We start from the raw sequence: 14,527 nt of genomic DNA on the forward strand, positions 1-14,527 counted from the left end.
TGTAAGATGAACAAATTTTAAGTCATAGCAAATTTGGTCATTTGACTTCAAAGTTTCACATAATAGCTATAGAATAGATAATGCCAAACACAACTACTGAAATGTACTCTAGGAACTGTTGACATTTATGTACACAACATTAGAAAGATTTCGAAAGCCAATCTGGATGTTGCAGATGCACTTTTTAGTAAAACCACCACAACTTCCATAGTACTGTATACTCTTCTTTTCATCAATTAAAAGATCTTCATGTAGATAAAAACCTTATTTGTTATAAATTCATGGTACTTGGAACCTTTAAACAGTCTTATTTTTCCCAATTTAATTTTCATTAAATATCAGAACTGTACAAAAAGGTTCCTCTGTTCAGTATGAGCACAAGTGAACTACGCTGTCTAAAAAATTCCTTAAGAAATCTTCTCATATTATGTTTTGTAAATCAAGACAGTGAAAGCCTGAGATTATGCTGTAAAAAAGTAATTTTGACATTTCAAATAAAAAAGTACACACGTATGAAATAAAAGTCCACCACTAAGCCTTCCACTGACCCATCATATCTGGAAACTGAGAAGTTGATGTGTGCTTGGAGGAAGAGTAACAATTTCAGAAATTAATTCAGCTTTTTGTGTAAGCCACTATTATGCTAGTTTAATATAGCGCAGGGAAGTTTAACTGTAGTCTAGTAGCTGATCTGAGAACCTGCTTAAGATACAGAAAACAAGAGTAACAAAATCCTTTAATTCTTTCCACTGCAGAGTTTAAATCCAAATATATGTAAATCCCAATTCATCCTCTCACACCATGAGGCCTGAGGAAAATAAACTGCAGACTCACCATACAATTAGTCTGAAAACCAGGCATCACCTTCCGCCAAAATCAGAAAACCAGCACAAGATGCACAAATATTTTATCATTGCCAAATGGAGTTTAAGTAGAGGTGGCCGTAAAGACAAGTGACTTACAGCAATATGAATACGTTGAGTAAAAATAATTCTAGTAAAGGAAGTTATAGATCTTCCACCAACAATTCATAACAGAAGCCCACAACTTCAGTTTAATGGAAGCACAGTTCTCTCAGACGGATTAACTAGCAGTTTCCTTCAAGCAGACCAAATGCCACATAAAGATATTTTGCATACATTGATACTACAATTTCATTAGTCCTTGACTAATTGCAACCAATGGGGTTCCTTTTTTGTTGCTGCAGAACAGTGGCTTGAACTTTTTTCCCTTTGCATAAAGTAGAAAGAATTACTTCTGAGTGAACCCCCGCTCAGATGCAATGTACCCAAACTTGCTGTGGTCCTCCCGAGTTCCAGGAGTGACTCCTGGGTGACTTTATCACTGCTGTAACGCTGACTTTTACAACCTAGTCCTGTGGCTAACAGTCTCCAAACTAAGTGCTATCAAAGGAAAAACAGAGTAAAAAGGCCTTTGCCTCACAATATTAGTAATGCTGTTAGGTCTGCTGTTCCTAAAAATCTAGTTAATCTTACCATTTCTCTTTTCTGCATGAGGTCAATTCTTGGCATGTAATTCTATGCTAACTTGCAACACAGCCTGTCACAAGATGTTAGTTACTATTGCAGGAGCTACTAAGCTCTCTCCAGTACTATAAATTACTTAATATCTGGGTAATGGACAGAAAAGCATCCAGATTTCATTTTCAATAATCTCACACATGGGAAAAACAAAAAAAAACCAAAAAAACAACAAACCACGCAACAACAACAAAACAGGGTCATCGTCCACAGCAAACAACTAAAGGAATTCTGTTTCTACATGGAAGTTGTAAATTCTCAATAGGAAGCACAAAGAACATACCTCAGAAAGCAATTAAAGTACATTAGTACAGTGATCTTCATAATCATGCAAGGAGTGGTAAGTAAAAATAACAACTTCCATAAAGACTGCTTTTTTTGGTTAGGTGCTTTGGCATATCTGGCAGGCAAAAGGAATCACAAAAGTATATGCAGTACTGAAAAACACCTGGTGATCATCTGATCTGACAGAAAAATATACCCTGCAATCAGAAGCACAATTGAATCTAAAATAGAAAAAGCAGGGATAAGAATCTTGATAACCACCTTTAAGAAACAAGATTTCTTGGTTCATATCTTCAGTATTCCAAGATCTACAAAGCCCCTGGTATAATCAACCTCCTCCTTCTCCTGCTGGAATGAAGGAAAATAAATAAATAAATATATCACTTAAGTACAAGCTCTGGCCTGTACTCAGAGACTGCATCTAGTGTCTCACAAAGACAGACACTAAACAAAGAAAATGAGTGGAGGCAGGATGGAGATCCAAACTGTCTGAATTGCATAACTCCTCCAATTCTTTCCCAGACTCACTTGAAAAATGCACAACAAAAACCTCCACATCTCCAATCGACTTTGACTGAGATACAGAACTAAAAGCAGGTTTGCTTCTATGCATGTTCTCCTCCTCTTACAAATTACAGGGATGAAATGGAATCCATTTTAGAAGCAACACCCTGACAAAAACAAAAAAGGATGGGGCAGGTGTGGGGGTGTGTGTGACAGGACATGGGACAAAAGAGGATGAGGAAATGCCTAAACTGTCCACTGTGCAAGATTCCCAAACGGCTATCACATCCAGCATCCTTGTAAGTAGGGCTGATCTTCAGGCCACTTACAGCTGCAGCTGAAACTCATTTGCATGTTTTGCTTTCCAAGCCAAGCTGTTTGATAGGCAGAGCTTCCAGAAATAAAAGTCCATCCATTTACTAGTTATTGTATGCAAAGACTGAGCAAAGGTGTTACAGATACTGAAAGGGGAATAATCTTTTAAGCCTAACTGCTGAATGTGTGCACTTGGTATAGGATGCAAAGTGCGCTGTTTTCTTCATAGTAGATTAAAAACTCTTAGCCTAACCAGTGCCAAATATTCTGAGTTATCAGACTATTAAATTAATCCACAAATAAAAGTCACCCACCAAAACTATCCACTAAATCAATTCACTTGTAAAAGTAACAAAAACCATCCTTAGTTTCAGATCAAACAACTCCGTGAAGCAGCAACAAGAAGGAAATGAGCAGTTAATAGACAATATATCCCTTTTACAGCTTCATTCCAAGAATATTTGAGAACATCAGGAAAAGAAAAAAAGTGTTCAACATTACCATTACAAGTAGTACTTAGTCCTCAGCTGCCCTGCTTGACAGACCTCACAAACCTGAATATTTTAAAGGCACTCAAGGAAAAAGTCTCCCAAAGGTTCTACTACATGTTAGATTTCTAGCAGACATTCAACATTTGCAGACTAACTGTTTCATTTAGTCAAGAACAATGCTGAACCTAGTGCTGCAAGAAATCAGTCATTTTAAGAAAAGTTAGGACCCTCAACCAAATGTTATTTCATTTTCCCATCACTATTAAAGAAGTATCCCAGAAACACTCAGCAGACTGCCCGGGGTTTTTCCCAGCCCCGCCAGAAGCATGGATTCTGCAGGCACAGATAAGGTTACACATTGACTGAGATTACATGTACAGAAAACAATCTTTTCCATCTCCTTAGAAAGTACGGAGAGCTACAGAATTAACTGCTTTATAGCCTTCAAGCTCCTCTTTCTGTTATAAAAGCTCTGCCCTTTCAAAAACATTAACACAGACTAAAATCTGATACGCAATTCCAAATCAGTGCCAACAACAGCTTTAGACGTTAACTTATGTATCAGAACAAAAAAACTCTAAAATTTGATAAAGAAAACCAGCAGAACTACTTAGTCAGATAGGAAATGTATTCAGTCATCATTTCTTCTACCGTATGTCTACACACTTTGCTGTACCACCATCTTCTTAAGCAGTGCTTACTCTACTGAGCAATACAAGGTTACGAGAGTGAACACAGAACAACAGATGCAAAACAGAGGTGGTTCCTCACCAAATCCATTTACGTGCAACTTTACAGCTGGAACATAATAGAAGGATTTCTCACTTTCCAAACAAACTCTTGAAGTCAAACACTGAAGCTATAATACAGCAAGAGGCACATTTCTCCTTCAAATTAGTTATAAAAGATCCTTACGCACCACCTGATAAAAACAAGCTTCCTACAATCTTCCAAACAGTACTTCAGTACACACATACAAGGATGAACACAACTCCCTTTCAGCATCTTATAACAACTCCCAGAATGGGGAGATGCTGGATGCTGGGAAATTTCAATAGCCCTCTGATGCAAGCTAGGAATTCAAGAGAAATCCACTGGGTGCATTCTCACTCCAGCTGGAAAATTATAAAAACAACTCAAGAGTAAAGTCCTACTCTGAGGTTGACAAGAGAAAAATTTTCCAGATAACTGGCCATTATGACCAAATAAGACCTGCAGCATAATGCCAGACTAATATATGAAGGAAAAAGAACTTCTGTTTTCCTTTGGTGTACTGTGGACTCAAAATTAGACCTATTAAAGAAATCACTTTAAACATCTGCTCTGTCAAAGATAACAGTAATCAAACCTGAAATTCAGAAGTAGCCATAATTATGAAGACAATTTTCCAGACAACAGAATGTTCCTGCTTATTCGCCAAGAAGATTAAATAGAAAAGGCTAATCTTCAAAATAAAAATATATTCCTAAAAGCCACCAAGTCAAATTTGCACTTATGAAGCCATTTTGAATTTAGAAAAGTAAAAAGCTATCTCTAATCTAACAGTGGAAGTATTAACTGGCTTAGGCATTAGGATACGTGTAGAGTTCCATGTATCTGGATTTTGCCATACTTTGTCTGGTATAAACCTGTTGAATTCCAGCTCTTAGGTCATCCCATATCTGGTCAAGACCAATCTGTTTAAGTCCATGTGGGTTCTGACTCCTATTTGATGACATTTTGTATTTCCTGTAAAGTCTTCCAGTGCAGCAGCCTGAGATCTGCTTATTCCTCCATCAGAATCACAAGTCAAGTAACATTCTAAACTCAGTTGCAGCAACTCAGTGAGATATTCTTTACATACAAAGAGTGATGTTTCCCAGGAGGACAATCTGCAAAAGGAAAAGAAAACATGCACATTACATGACAGTCCAAACTCATTTACATTGGAGAAAAAGATACAAAATTAATTATTTCACTGAAACATCTTCATTTACACAGATAAGAAATCCATGATGAGATCTGAAATACCAGAACCAAGGAAAATAATTTTGCAATTCAGCAATCAACTACAAAATGTGACTGTCAGTGCCCAGATCAGTCCAAAGCCTGTAGGTACTTAGGCCTGTGCTGCTGACAACAAAACCCTAACGCCAATAAGAAAACCTAACAGTAAAAATCTTTCCGAACAGCAGACACCTTGTGCAAAAAGCCTCCCTACACAACAGTAAAACTCCAGTATTTCCAAACAACTCAGGGTTCTGTGGTAACTCGTTGTTTAACATGCATCCTGATAGATATCCAAGATTAACAAGATGCTAAACCCAACCATTTTTCTTCAATTATCAATAATTCTTCCAGACTTGAGATTCTATTACAGGTAACCTGAAAATCCAAGATATTTTGGAAGCAGGGAATTCTTCTGTCTGGTAAATGCATGCTTACATAATTTTTTTTTTGCTAAGTAAATGAACACTACTTCCTTCAATGTCATCCTACCAGCAAGAAAATATGCAGCCAATAATGGTGGGAAGAATGAACAGCTAATAGAGTGCACAAAATAAAGACTGCATGAATTGTGAATAAAAGAGTAAGATACTAAGAAAATGCAGAACTCCCATGAGTGCTTAAGCATGTCTTTGTGTGACAAACACAAGGTTTGGGAGGTAGTGAAAGGATAGTTATCAATTCATCAGCCTCGTGAAATGACAGGGTAGGAAAAGTGTCACCTGGAAAGGATTACTGAGAATATCAAGCAGCCAAGAGCCTTTTTTAAACAAGTCCTTAAAAATATTTTTCAATTTTAATGTCTCATCCACCATAACAACAAAATTAGACAACACCCAAAAACGACAAAGGTAACACGATTAAAAAAACTAACCCACAAGTAACAGTTGTAGCGAGTCAGGATCAACTTACTCTTACTGCAGCCTTTCTATATATAAAGGGGGCTTACAAGAAAGATGGAGAAACACTTTTTTACCAGCAACTGTAGTGACAGGACAAGGGTCAATGGTTTTAAATTGAAAGAGGGTAGATTTAGATTAGATATAAGAAAGTATTTTATACAATGAGGGTGGTGAGGCACTGGCACAGGTTGCCCAGAAAAGCTGTGGATGCCCCATCCCTGGGAGGGTTCAAGGTCAGGTTGATGGGGCTTGGAGCAGCCTGGGCTGGTGGAAGGTGTCTGTGCCTGCGGCAGGGGGGTGGAACTAGCTGATCTTGAAAGGTCCTTTCCAACCCCAACCATCCTGTGATTCTGTACCCTACAGCCCATTCACTGAAATACTCAAAACACAGTGAAACATGATGACGGTTTTGCTATGCTTCTGTAGACAAGAATACAGCTTTATGCTAAACCTGTAATGGAGCCTGCTGGCCAAGACATGTATGAACCCTTCCATAATTTCAAGGGTAGTATAGGCTGAGACCTGATAAATCCTATCATTTGGTTTTGACCTTTCAGGAGCCGAAAATAAAGATATTCCTTCAGGATCTACAGTATGTGATAGGTGCTTTGTCACAGCCACTTCTAGTCTATCGTATATTCTACTCCAGTTTCACAGATTAAGTATTCTGTTATACCCTCCCTGATATCTGCCCAATTATTTGTAGGACTTCCCTTCTGCGTTTTCTCCCTGACCCTAAAAAGACCAGATAAGATTGAGACAGTTCTTCAGGATTCTTAGTCAATGACTGCCTTACTGCAGTAACACCTAAGTTACCACTCTTCATAGTCCTTTACTATACATCACCCATAAGGACTTAAATCTCACGCTCTTAAGTAAAATCACTGAGAACTATTTTCATTACGTCAATCTGAGCAACAAGTACTGTCTCGTTTCAATCAAACATAAACTGCTTCTGTAGCTAATTTTTCTTTTTACATGAGCAACGATTACATAAAAGATTAGGTGGAAAACCAAGAATTCAATTAATATATATCTTATAAAACATACACTTAAAATCCAACCTTGCCATTCTGTTTCTAAAATTATAGCAAACTGGTTGTTAAAGACACGTCGGAATAATGCTGCATCATGCTTTAGTGTAATACAGATCATACCTTGTTTGTATTGAACTTCTTTAATTTCTGGAAATCAAACCTGCTGCAGTACTAATAACGACAGACTTTCACAACCAAGCAATGAAAGCCAGAAAGAACAAAGGTCCACAAGTGGCCACTTGCCTCTACTGCAGGAAATGCTCTGTGCACGTTACACACCCACAGTCTTGGACTATGACCCTAAGTCAGCATCGCAATACAAAGCAAGAAAATTCAATGTCTACCATCCAGGAGAGAAGAAACTTTTCAGTTCCTGAAACTGGGTACTACTTGAACTCTCCACAGAAGCAAGAGAAGACACGGTTACAAATCTACTTATGACTACAGTATGTGTAAAAAGTAACTGACCATTATTGTCTTACTAATCTGCAAAAAGCAAGCAGCCTAGAATGAGACTGCATTATAGTAAAAATACTTCGGCATACCAAGGCAAAATCCTTCACTGCTGTCTAAAAGTTCACAACAAAAAGCTAACCCCTTGCTAGCTAGCAGAAATTGTAACAGGTAAAACAGCTCATAACTGAGCCCAGGTCCCTCCCCAGGCAGCCTGCAGAGAGAAGCTACAGCCAGGTCTCTTAGACATCTCTCCGGGTGCCTGTCAGAGGCAGCCACCCTTCCATTGCAAGCCTGCCTGTCACTCAGCAGATGTGGATCTTCCCCCTCTATGACAATGGAAATAAACTTTCTTCCCCAACTAAGCATCTCCTAGTTTTTATGTACCCTGGTGCATCTACAAATCCTATCTTTTCCCAGAATCTTTTAAACTCAAGGTATCCACACTGTACTAATTTTCCCTCCCCTCCCCCGAAAGTAACCCTTGGTATTTAAATCAAGATGTAGCCATTAAAAAACAAAACAAAACATTAAAAACAATGTCATGAGAAAGAAGTTAACTTTGATTATTATTTTCTCATGTAGTCCACTACATAGACATACTCTTTATAAGCAATAAATTCACTGCATTTGACATCACCTTGCTATCCCTCAGCTGGCTTCCGATTTGAATTCTGCAATTAAAGACACAAATACACAATGACAGCATCACATCACTAACTTCCTAGACTCAAATAATTTACTGCTTCCAGTCACTAACTAGTTAACACAGTTGGGAAATAAAGCAATAGAGGAACAATGCTACAAACTACTATGTTTTTTGCAGATTTAGTCATGTGCAGAAAAACAGAAAGGTAATTATTAATATAATATCTTAATAGGAGTAAAGTTTCACTACATAAGAATACTTTAACTACTATAGCATATTTATGAAGCAACCATTTATACTTGGTGGCTAAACTAAGCTATGGTCTTACATGTACAGAAAAAGGAGGGGTAAAACAAGGCTTTGTTACAGTTGTTACTATATACAAACACACTATATACAACAGTACAGTTGTTACTATATACAAACACAGTAAAAATGTGATCTAAAATATGAAGTCTATTTCATGTGAAAAATCTAAGTCTAGTTTTCAAAGGTATTTATGGGATTCATGCACAGAAAACCTCTCCTAAGCAAAAAGTTCTGGAAGGTCAAATCTGGCCCACAGTATGGACAATTATCTCTTTACCCAACATCCCATTTGCTAAACCTACAAAGAGGGAGAAAAGAGAGGTTAGAAGTCTATGACTTCCCAGTGCCCAGGCTGTCAGCAACTGCCAAGAGCAAGGCGCCCCCCCACCCAAGAACCATGAATTGCTACAGGTGAATTAAAACATTCACATTGTCATAACCTTGTATCAGTGAGATCTCTCACTTTCCTGTGGGCTGTACTGTTGGCAGGACTACACGCACATCAGGCTTGAATCATACTTGTCACCATACTTTCTTGCCCAAACAGCTCAAACTCGCTGGTGACCTGCTTTGTGGACAGGATCACTTGCCTGACTTGCAACATCCACTCTGTAGCTCCAGACCAGAGAACCCAGACTTCATCATATCTTCAGGACCAGCTATTATTACATGGAAAAAAAAAACCCATCCCTGTAGTTTCCAGCTGATAGATACACAATTTGAAGCTGAAGTATGACAGTGCTCAGCGCCACCCCGTCTTTCAACCCTGCATTCAACTGTAATTAAAACACTGTCAAGCAAAACTGTAATTTCTGCCCATGCTAATCGTCAAAAGGAGGTAATATTTCTGCCAAAACTTCAGAACAGCCTTGAAGGACAGCAGGAAACATTAAACCCTCCTTTTCATTACTAGGGGACACAAAGCATGGCACACCTCATATGCAAGGAAACACATCACATTTTGTTTGACCGATCGTCGAGTAACAAACAGTATTTTTTTGTAGATATCCCACCTGAGTAAAATTATGTGTATGCCAAATGAGGCCTACAGGGAAATCTGAAAGCTAACCCTACTTTTATCCAAAAATCCTAATAAAAAGAACTAGATGTACAGCATCTCAAGCCATCTTCTGGAATGACTGCCTCATTTTTACTTCCTAATACAACATAACTTTCAGCTTCATGGCTCCAAGACTTATGCATCACCTGTTGTCCTCCCACAACCATTTATTTTAGATAGCTAGCTTCAGTAATTACAGATAGAATTTGAAGCTGTCAGCTTCTAAACCTAGTAAAAACTTAGAGGTCCAGAGCAATGTTTTCTAGCTAACACAAGAGCCCGGATAGCATTTTTTTAATGACATAGTAGAGGCACAGGACCTAGACTTAGTCATTTCCAAGTATTTAATCCCTTGTCTAATTTCAAACATGAGGAGAACATTCTTGTCACGCCTAATAGCATGAGCTGGGTGACCAGATTTAATCATACTAAAACTAAACACATTAGGGAAGAGAAGTAAGTTTCACTAATAAGCTATGGTGGAATGAATGCCATTAAAAGTAAGCTTAAAGACCTTCAGTGTTATGAGGTTTCCAAAGTTTACAAGTGTGTATTAAAAGTCAGAATCTCACCTCTGCCTCAGATCCATTTTCTAAAACGGAATGCAATTTTCCCAGCAACAAAAATACAGTACAAGTTCATTTGGACACTGGCTGTCGTTTAACGACTTTTGTAAAAAGTGGTGCAGTGACCATGTTCACCTGAATGGCTACAATACCCCTCTGATAAATGTTTAATCTTTGGCTTCAAAACACAAGAAAAAGGAGTAAGTTTAATATAGCCACACACTTAATGCAACATGAAACTCCTCTTGCCAAACTCTTTCCTCCTCATTTTTCCAGCTTGATTCCTCTAACTTTATCCTGCTCTCCTGTTGCTGTATTTCAGCAAGTCCGATCCAGAAATTCAACAGATGCTCTTGTATTCAGCAAAACAGCAACACTCAATAAGGTTCCCAACCAGTTTTATTCCCTCAAAGTCTCTGCTACTGCCACACTGTGCCAAGGCAACTATTAAGGTTTTTCACCAAAGATACACAGTACCGACTGAACCAACACCCCACAACACAAGCACACTAAAGTATTTTTGAAAAACTGTAACAGAAGCACACTGAACACTGCCTTTGTTCTAACACAAGCTATTTGTGTATTCTTAAACTGTTCTAAAAACAACTTAAGATACTGGATGCTGGTGTATACCCTAGCTCACATAAATTTCAAAATTGCTATAGTTGAAGTGACCCTGAAGTATTACAGTATCAAAATTTTTGACAAGTTTTTGCCTTACAGTAAGCATCCAAAGGCACCTCTGATTGTTTTCAGTGTTAGGCTTGATACAAAACATACCAAAAAATAAACCAAACCCCTCTCATAATCAAAGTGGTCAATTTATTATTTATATATCCTCTCTTACCAAACACGGACACTTTCACAGATAGGACACTGCAAATGATTCATCCTACAAACCAGTCATAAGATTCTTCTTGAAGTCATGCAAACACACACTTTGAAAAGGTGTGTATATGCAAAGTTACAGAGCTGAGAACAATATAGCTCCCTCCACTTCTAGTTAGCCTGTAAGATACAATCTACATGATTAATCAGATAAAAGCACTTGGGCAGGGTGGGGTGACATTTAAAATTTCTCTTTGCTTTCACCTTTTACTTCTTTGCATTTACAATCTATGAGCTATTTCTTGGAAATTTTTTCCCAGGTTAAAAATAATCTCTTGAATCCTAGAGAATGCAGCCTCCATTCTAGCACACATTTATGTCTGATGGAGTGGAAAGAGACAAGACAAATAATTCTGTTTTGTCCCTCTAATCACCTGTACTCACAATTTATGATTTCAAAGTCACTTTTTATATCCATGTACCTGCAAATGTAATTATTTTGTGTTTACTTGACTTCAGTTGAGATGAGCATTATGAGCTCAAAACTATAGTGTAACATGGTCCTGCATGCCACATTTTACAGCACTAACATTTCTGTCCAGAAGTATTTTAGGTCACTAAATATACAGACTGTAAACTAGGGAGACAGTTTATGCACATAAAGTGACCCAATCCTTAAAGCATGACAAAGAGCATGCATAATGACTTTAGCACTTTACATGCTACAAATGTGTAATTAACCAACATGTGGAGAATCTGTCTACAGCAAACATTTCCACTGTGCCCCCCAAAAATGAAATCACAACTACTGTAAAATATGATTATGCTAGAGATCATATTAGTACCAGAAGAGAAATACTAGAATCTTTTCTCCCTTTTCAATATCAAAGATATTTAAGACACAAATTGTGCAAATTACAATGCTCAGTTCCTCTGTATTATTATGAAATACTGAGTTATATGCAGTGTGAAAAGCTTTAGCTCATCTTTATTTTCAAGAGAGTTAAATTCAGTTCACCCTCATTATGACAAAAAGACAGATCTATACATGCATACACCTCCCCCTTCCAAAAGTTGTCTTTGGGTGGTAAAAGCATTCTGCACAGCATTTTTTTCTTTTTTAAGTAATTTAGAGTAGAAGCAAGTATGCTTAATTTGCCAGTAGTTTAATAACAGGTTGTTTAAATGTGGTGTAAAGTTTGAGCAATTGCTACTTTACCTCACTGACAATGCCTTCATTCAGGGCTTCAGTGTTCTTCCCACACCCCCTGCTCTGTGTGTCACAGCTCTGATCAATGATACCTAAAGTGCTATAAGGAAAGGATACACCCCTACGTTACTTCATGTGCCAATGATACAGCTGCCAGCTGAAAATATAAATCAAAAGCCTCGATGCCTTCTTTACAGCTAGAAAGACACTTAAGTTCACCTTTCTTTCCACATTTAAACAGAACACCAGGCAGGTTTGCCACTTTTTCATTTATTCTTGCCTATTCTTTCACTAGTTCTTTAACATTCTTCTCTTATTTCAGCTTTAACCATGTCTTCCTTGAGCAAACAGTCCTGCAAACTTTGACAGAGACCTCACTACAGCAATGCAATAGCTAAAACAAAACACCACACCACATATGTGCCACCCAACAAACAGAGCCTAGATCTGGACTAGACCAGGTTTGCTGATGCACCGAGCAGACTGTCCCTTCCGCACTTGCAGCTGAAGTAACCTTTGGTCCGTATTAACAACTGTGCCAACAAGGAAAGTTTCACGGTAGCCTTACTGCATTGCCATCAACTTTGCGAATTATGGCAGCGATTACGTCCTTAACACTACTATACAGGTAAATTTTTTCAGGTTTTATTTGGCCATCTTTAAGGGAGTTCGCTTTTTTGCTGTTCAAGTAATCCTTATGCACAAAGTTTGTAGACTACTCCTAAACTGAAATGCTCTTTCCAACCTGAGGTCTTGGGTTTTCCTGTGCCACAAATAGGATGCAGACCTTACTGTGTTTTTAACTGAGCCTGCAGCAATAAGCTCCACAGCTTCTTAAAACACTGATTACGCTCAGCTCTTGCACCTTGGAAAAAGGAAGGCTGCAGACTAGGAAAGGAGCAACAGTGTGCAAAGTCAAAATATCAGCGCACTGAAGAGGAGGAAGAAGGGTTTACACAAGACAAAGGGCCTTGAATGTTCCCACTCTCTCTGGCTTAAATCGTACATAGATACAATCTGTGCTAAACAACAACAAACCCAACCCCAACTAAAAAAAAAACAACAAACAAAGGAGAAACGGAAGGAGAAACGGAAGGAGAAACGGAAGGAGAAACGGAAGGAGAAACGGAAGGAGAAACGGAAGGAGAAACGGAAGGAGAAACGGAAGGAGAAACGGAAGGAGAAACGGAAGGAGAAACGGAAGGAGAAACGGAAGGAGAAACGGAAGGAGAAACGGAAGGAGAAACGGAAGGAGAAACTCACAAATACCTTGGGCCAGTTTAGAGACCTTAATGATCCTGCAAGGACAATTCTTACACAAAACTGCTTTCCTGAAAGCTCTTACCAGCCATCAAGGCTTTAACTAAATCCAACTCAATAAGCTAAACACTGATCCTACTGATTTCCACAAAGAAAATCCTGGTATGGTCTTACAGTGCACTTCAGACACAGTATGATCTCTGCCAGAACCCACAGGGCAAACCTCCGAACCCCGGGACAAATCCCCCTCCATTATAACAGCACTTAGTGCACCACAACAGGTACTTTCATACTGACCTGTTAGACACAAACAGGGATTTTCACCTGTAACAATGTTTACATACGAAGTTCTCCCATGCTCTTGGAAGGTGGTGGTTCTTATCAGTAATTTTAAAAAGTACTAATGTTAATGGGCATAAAGCAATTCTGGCTGGAGTCTCTTCCCAACAACTTGCTAATTTTATAGCATCTTCCATCTTGTTACTTTTGTAAGAGCTCAGATGATTAAGGCAATGCGGTTTGCCACCTCAGTTTATAAATAAAGATCACGATCACACCGATTCGTCTTGCAAACAGTCTGACATTTTCAGACGTTCAAACATACCACAAGAGTATGGCTTAAATACTGAAGAGCTTCCTCCTATATTCACCATCATGCTAACGTCTCCCTCAGAAGTGACAAGGATTGCAATTATCATATAGTAGAAACGATCTACAAATCAAGGACTATTGCAGGTACTCACATTTTGTGCATCTGAAAAAGTTGCTACCCTGTGAAAGCTGCCCCCTCTATCTTTTTTTTTTTTTTTAAAATCAGGTCTACATTAAGTGCACAGATACATCTACTCCCGATCTAGATTCCTACTATGGTATAATGCTGCAAACACTGTTAGCTATGAACAGTACAACTTTTACGTATCTCATTGCAGGTGCCTAAATACTGACAAGGCACACTTACTTCCACAACCAGCAAGAAAAAGAATGAGAACTTTCTTGTTAAAGCCTAGAAAGGGATTCATACATGATTTTTTCTGATTCAACCACAAAAACTGAACTGGAACTGAATTAACTCCCAGCGAAGAAACTGTATCTCACAAAAAAATAAATTCAGTATAATTTTCAACAAATTTT

General features: G+C 38.3%; 1 protein-coding gene across 1 annotated transcript in view; it reads right to left on the reverse strand.

The window, feature by feature from the left end:
• CUL1 (cullin 1) overlaps nt 1-14,527 on the reverse strand; it is a 53,807-nt gene that overhangs the window by 32,888 nt on the left and 6,392 nt on the right. Inside the window, exon 2 of the mRNA XM_040590877.1 lies at nt 4,715-5,007. Within this exon, the coding sequence (XP_040446811.1) occupies nt 4,715-4,854 (140 nt within the window). The 5' untranslated portion in view covers nt 4,855-5,007. The remainder of the gene's footprint in view (nt 1-4,714; nt 5,008-14,527) is intronic.

The sequence above is a fragment of the Falco naumanni genome, chromosome 4, assembly GCF_017639655.2.
Source record: "Falco naumanni isolate bFalNau1 chromosome 4, bFalNau1.pat, whole genome shotgun sequence".
NCBI classification, from domain to species: Eukaryota; Metazoa; Chordata; class Aves; order Falconiformes; family Falconidae; genus Falco; species Falco naumanni.